At 40.9% G+C, this 6,784-nt stretch overlaps 1 protein-coding gene across 1 annotated transcript; it reads left to right on the forward strand.

Moving 5' to 3' along the window:
* Positions 1-312: 312 nt before the first annotated feature.
* On the forward strand, positions 313-6,440 carry LYRM2 (LYR motif containing 2). The gene is made up of 3 exons (XM_042466531.1): positions 313-593; positions 4,581-4,721; positions 6,031-6,440. Exons 1-3 carry the CDS (start codon positions 549-551, stop codon positions 6,109-6,111), a joined length of 267 nt encoding a protein of 88 aa, XP_042322465.1. The 5' UTR covers positions 313-548; the 3' UTR covers positions 6,112-6,440.
* The last annotated feature ends 344 nt before the right edge of the window (positions 6,441-6,784 follow it).

Consider the following 6,784-nt stretch of genomic DNA (forward strand, 5'->3'; position numbering starts at 1 on the left):
ATAGTGTGTATGTGTATATGACTTGTATATATGTGTGTCTATAGTGTGTATATATATATATGTGTGTGTGTGTAAATGAACACACACGTGTGTATGTGTATATATATGATTTGCATATATTTGTATGGGCACATATTAGATTTGTGTATGTGTGTACAGTTGTGTGTGTGTATTTGTGTGTGTGTATATATATATAGCGTGTATATAGGTATATATGTGTGTGTGTGTGTGCGTATATATGCTTTGTGTGTGTGTGTGTGTGTGTGTGTGTGTGTTATATACACACAGGCGAGGGAGAAAGAGTATTGAGCTCGTCCTCTCTGGCCCTCCCCGAGGGCCTTCCATCCTGGTCGCCCTTAGTGCTTCCGAGGGGCGTTGTGGCTCCTCCAGCGCGCCCTCCCAGGCCGTGTCTGTCTTGAGGGAAGGGAAGGGGGCCCCTGAGGCGGCCTTCCTCTCCTGGGCGCCCACCCGACCGAGAAGGCCCGGAGGAGGAGGAGGACGGAGGAGGAGGAGCCGCGCCCTCTTGGGCCCAAAGCGAGCCAGCAGCCATGGCGGCCTCCCGCCTGCCCCCGGCGGCCCCGACCCTCAAGCAGGTAGGAGCCCCCCCCCTCTCTCTCTCTCTCTGTCCCCGCCAGTGGGGCCTCCCTCAGCGCCCCAGGAGGAGGAGGAGGAGGAGGAAGGGCCAGCAGGAAAGAGGGGGCTCCCTCGCCTCAGGAATAATAATAACCCGCTTCGAGGCCGCTTTAACTGCCCGGGCTCAGTACTGCTAGGGGAGCCTGGGAATCGTAGTTTATTGTGGCTCCAGAGCTCTCTCTGAAGGCTCAATGTCTTCTCACAAAACTACAGATCCCAGGATTCCCTAGCATTAAGCCAGGGCGGCTAAAGCCTGTCAGGCTGGATTATTTGTTTCTTCGTTTTTATCATCATCATATTTATTATTTAATGATGTAATCCCGCTTCTATCCTTGGAAGAGGAGGAGCATAGAATATATATATATATATATAATGTTTATATTTATATTACTTGTGTTATTTATTTTTATTATTTTATTATTTATATTTATATTAACAACAATTTATTTAATAATAATTTATTTATATTCCGCCTTTTCCTTGCGGAATCAAGGCAGATTATAAGCAAAGCCAACAAAAAATTACAAAGTACAAAATAACTCCCCTGTCAGTTAAATCGTAGAACACATAATAAGAAATATTATATTATTTATATTGTTTTATTATATTATTTATATTTATATTACAGTATTCTATTATTTTATTTATGTTATTTATTTATTTATATTATTATAATATTTCATAGTTATATTTAGAAAGTTATATTTATGTTATTACATCATTTATGTTATTTATATTATGTATTTTATTATATTTTATATTTATATTTAGTTATATTTATATTTTTATATTATATTATTTCATTATTTATGTTATTTATTTATATTATGTATTTTATTTTATTATTTTATATTTATATTTATATTATTTATTTTATTATAACATTTTATATATGTTTATTTATGTTTATATTATTTTATTATATGGTTCATATTATTTATTTATATTATTCCTGCAGTGTGTTTTGGGCCTGAGAGGCAGCTGTGGGTCTCAATGGCTGACTGGCTTCTTTTTCTCCCCTTTCTTTCCACTTGTCCTCATGGCACTCAAAACAAAATGGAGGACATGACCAAATAAAAGCTATACACACCCATAGACATTCATGTCATATGGGTTATTTACAGCTATGTGACATATATGTCCATGTCTTGTGCGCCTTCCAAATTGGTTCCGACTTATGGCGACCCTATCATGGGGTTTTGTTCAGAATAGGGTTTTTTGCCATGGCCTTCCCCTGAGGCTGAGAGAGTGTGACTTTCCCAGAGTCACCCAGTGGGTTTCCATGGCCATGCAGAGACTCAAACCCTGGTCTCCAGAGTCCTAGTCCAGTACTCAAACCACTACACCATGCTAGCTCACAATATACTGTATTTTATTATTCATTCAAATATATTTTTCTGATGAACTTGTCTTTATTGGCTTGGGATATACTTCTAGAACTCTGAGCAAGACAAAGGCTAAAATGGTATCATCATCATCATCATCCCATCCTTCTCCCAAGACTGGGACTCAAAGAAAAGCACAAATAAAATGGTACTTTGCTATCAACAAACCCTTGACTGAAACGACATTCGAATTATTCCTTTCATTCGTCCATTGTGCTGAAATTAAGGGGGAAAACTCTTTCAACATTTGCACTGTGTCTTCAAGCAACCCATTGCCTAACATGATTGCTGGCCTTTTCCCCTCCAAGAAACAATTGCACTCTGGGCTTTGGGTTTGAGTCTTGCCTACTGCTTCTCCAAGGAAAAAGGAACTTTAAAAGGATCCATCCTATCCCCCAATTTGCAGCAAGGACAGGCTGCCAAGCGCATGCATTTCTCGAAGGGGAACAGCCAGTGTGATGCTACTCAATGAGCTTCTTAGCCATGCTTAAAATGGAGGACGTTTTAGAATTCCTCCTGGACAGAAGGACGAAATGGAGGATATGCCCTGGAAAATGAGGACACCTGGACATCCTGGCCTAAGGTAACTCTATCATGGGGTTTTCTGGAGCTGAGTGAGTGTGGGTTTCCCAGTGGATTACCATGGCTGAGTGAGGAATCAAATCCTGATCTCCAGAGGCATTATCCAGTGCTCAAACCACATTGTCAAGCTAGCAGGGGTCTTAATCCAGTTTATTGACCTTCTGCACTCTGCTCCAATTGAGGCACCGCCTTCCTAAGTGAAGCGTATGAGTTTCTTTGGACCTGCATTAATTCCTGATTTATACCCAGATACAAGAGTCATAGAGAGCCAGCATAGTATAGCGGTTTGAATGTTGGGACTAGATTTGTGTTAGGAGTGCATCTGCATAATTAATGCAGTTTGACACCACTTTAACTGCCATGGCTCCATTTTACAGAACCCTGTGATTTGTAGTTTTATGGCAGAACCAGCCTGGTTTGGCAGAGAAGGCTAAAGACCTTGTAAAACTATCAGTCCCAGGGTTCTACATGGTGGAGCTATGGTACCTAAAGTGGTATCAAACTGCATTATTCCTACAGTGTAGACTCACACCCTGGGAGCCATCATGGCGTAGTGGTTTGAGTGTTGGACTACAGCTCTGGAGATCAGGATTCGATTCCCAGCTCGACAATGACACCCACTGGGTGACCTTGGCCAAGTCACATGCTCTCAGCCTCAGGGGAAGGCAATGGGAAACCCTGTCTGCGCAAACCATGCCAAGAAAACCCCATGATAGGTTCCTCTTAGTGTTGCCACAAGTCAGAAACAACTTGAAGGCACACAACAGCAAAACAGATGCACCCTTGGGCTCTGAGAGACCAGGGTTTCAAATCTACACTCAGCCATGGAGGCCTTAATTCTTTGGGTTGAAGGCACACAACAACAACAACAAGAATCCTATTTAAATCCAGAATAGGGGGTGGGGGGAGGGCTTCCCCATTACAAAGTTATAATGCTATGATACTACTTTAACTGTAACAGCTGTTTTAGCCTTTACAAGATGCACCATCAAGGAAGCATTTAAAATAAAATGCATCCCATGGAATCCCTGTGATCATTTTTTACTTTTCTGTCATTATGGACAGTACAAAAACTAGCAAGGGTCACAAATATATAGTATATGAAACTTAAATAAGTTTTTGTGTAAACATGACTGCACCTCCATTTCCATTTTATTTTTTTTAAATGCTTCCTTGATGGTGCCTCTAAAACTGCTGTGATGGCAAGGGCTTTCACAAAATCCTGTGTGGCTCCTCACATAGAAATATGTAAACGCATTGCCATCCTCTGAGGCTGAGCAAGTGTGACTTGCCCAAGGGTACCCTGAAGGGTTCCATGGCTGAATTGTGATTCGAACCCTGGACTCCAGAGTCATAGCCCAATGCTCAAACCACTACATCACACTCATCATACTTTAAAAAGGGTATAATTGAGTGAGGAAAGATGCAAAGACAAAAAACAGTAAGGAGACAAGCTCCAGGTGCTCTGGGATGGTTAACTGTTTGGTTTATTGTCAGTGGTCCTGAGTTTTAGGAAGTATTCTTAACTCCAGTGAATTCTCCTGAAGGCCCCCTGAAGAAAGCCTTTCCTCACTGAGGCTGAAACCTGTTGGGCTTTCTTAAACAAATAGTTGACTATCCTCTGCTTTTAACATGCTTTTCAGTACTCTCTTCACTGCAAAAAAGGACAGGCAAAATGCTTAAAGGACTGGAGGTCTTCCTTGTGAGAAAATATTACAAGCTTTGTGGCTGGGGGAGGGGAGGGTTTGAAACGTAGAGAAAGGAAAACAAGGGGGGGGGGGCTAGAAATGTATGAAGTTATGCATAGTGTAGATAAGGTAGATAGGGAGCAGCTTTCCTACTTCTCATATACTACTAGAAGCCAAGAGGCATCCAGTGAAGTTGAGTGCTGGTAGATTCTTGGCCCAAACCTTGGTTGTTTTGTGACTTGTACCCAAAAGTAATAGGGTAATTCTTTCTCCCCCTCCCCACTACTATTAGTTCTTGAGGCGGCAACAGGTCCTTCAGTTGTACAGAAAAATTCTGCAAGCTATTCGTCAGGTTCCTAATGAAGCTGATCGTGATTACTTGAGAGACTGGGCAAGGGAAGAATTCAAAAGAAATAAAGATGCTACAGAGGAGGTGAGAAACAGTTATCTGTCAGCCCATGTTATCTGTCAGCCCATACGTTTGGTTTTGCTAACTTCGTAATTGTGCCATTTTACTGGCTTTGTGCCTTTTACACAACTTCAATAGCATTCAGTTGTGTCTTTTTGCCCATTGGCATGGGCAAAAAACTTTCAGAATATTTGTAATGTGAATTAGGGGCTGGTTATAGCATACAACACACGTCACACTTTTAATCTCCTGTAATACTAGTGTCTGAAATGTCAGCAGTCTCCTCTTAGTTGCAAACTTTTAATGTGTAGCTCTGTGATTTGTTAAAACAGAACTGAGGGAAGGTTAGTGTTTCAGCAGCACCAAAGGCAAATGCTTTGTTAGCCTTGCAGTGAAATCCTCTTACCCAACAACTCCAATTTGTTATGGCACACTGACTCTGTAACAGGTATAAAGCTTGATTTTTTAAGCATGGTGATAGCAACTAGTTTTCTAATTACCTAAACACTTAGAAAGTTACTGCAACTGCTGGCACACTGGCACCATTTATAAGGCTGCGTTGGTCTTATTATTGGTACTTTTGTTTCTGAAGAACACCCAAGACTCAATATACTTGATATGGCTACAGTATGGAAATCCCACCATGGTGGCTGTTCCACATAAGACTCACAACACATAGTTTAGGAACGATAATTTCTGGTAATCAAAGTTGCATGTTAAATGTAGAGGCACTTACTGCCAGGACCTTTATTGTTGGTTCCTGAGTGGAGGCCCTAGTATTTAGCTCATGCTCATTTTGTCAAAATAACTGGGAAGAAACCTCTGTGCTTAGATTTGCATGGGACAATACACCATAAATCTCTAGAATACAGGTTGTGAACAAGCATGCAGTCTGTTTGCTCTTGCTTTGCTGCTCCATCTAAGAGCAACCATTAAAGACTAAAGCATGTCATCTCAGCCTGGGATTTTAGCACTTCAATTCTAAACATGACAGGATTTGTAAACCAGGAACAAACCATGATTTGCAAATCCACCTTTGAAAGGGCATAATAATTCAGGCTCCATGGTTCAGGCAGCACATTAAAGCATGGGTGGGAATCTTGCAGCCTTGCCATTGTTAATGCGCTGAACGCCTCAGAAGCCCTTGTAGTGAGGAATGTTGAGAGTTATAGTCCAACATCTGAAGTTCCACCCCTACACTAAAGAAACCCTGGTTGATTGAATGGTGAGTTGGAGTTCCACAGAATGTTGTCATTGTGTGACTGCAGGACAATGTGTGTGAATACATATTATCTTTCATACAGTGGCTATGTATCCCATTTCTGCTTTACAGGATACAATTAGGATGATGATTACTCAAGGCAACCTACAGCTTCAAGAGCTTGAGAGAACACTAAAGCTGGCAAAATCCTAGGCTTAACTCTGCTGATGGATCACAGTATCTTGTTGGCATAATTTCCGCAGAAGATGTTGCATTGGAGAGGCTTGCAAAAAACCCAAAGGTGATTTCTGTGCAGACTTAGGCAAGGAAGATAGCACAGTATTTAGGTGGGAAAGCTGAGCTCATGTGAACCATAAGGTACTATCATGAGATATTTCCAAATAAATGTCTACATTTGAACTAGACACATCAGAAATGCAAAAGGGAATTTACTATGTGAACATAAATCAGTCCTGTGAACACCAGAATGTTAACCAAGCATTCAAACTCTAATTTTGTCAAATTAAAAAAATGGCTCACAATTTTTTGTATTTGTTTTGTGTGCTGATTTGGGGGGGGGGGGTCAAAGGTACCCTGAACTGTTTATACAAACTAGTGTTTCATACAGCTCAATTTATATACAGTACTTTACATGGCACAAGTAATACAATAGGAGCTGTACCCATAGTTTTTATACAAAATAACATGTAATATTCTGTTCCAGAACTGTTGATTACAACAGAGTACACATCTGTATTAAGAAATGAGTTCATTTTATTGGGTATTTTATATGTACATCTGTGCTTTCCACTTAGGTGCCTGTGATATAATATGGAGGCTGAAAAAAGAATTGTCTTATCCCAAGGACCCAGGTCTCCAATTGAAA

Source organism: Sceloporus undulatus, chromosome 1 (genome assembly GCF_019175285.1).
Source record: "Sceloporus undulatus isolate JIND9_A2432 ecotype Alabama chromosome 1, SceUnd_v1.1, whole genome shotgun sequence".
Taxonomy (NCBI): Eukaryota; Metazoa; Chordata; class Lepidosauria; order Squamata; family Phrynosomatidae; genus Sceloporus; species Sceloporus undulatus.

Excerpts from the sequence above, each read along its gene's own strand:
- LYRM2 (XM_042466531.1), top strand. The coding sequence starts at position 549 with ATGGCGGCCTCCCGCCTGCCCCCGGCGGCCCCGACCCTCAAGCAG. Across the intron at positions 594-4,580 it reads CGGCCCCGACCCTCAAGCAG|TTCTTGAGGCGGCAACAGGT; the intron begins GTAGGAGCCCCC and ends CACTACTATTAG. Across the intron at positions 4,722-6,030 it reads ATAAAGATGCTACAGAGGAG|GATACAATTAGGATGATGAT; the intron begins GTGAGAAACAGT and ends TCTGCTTTACAG.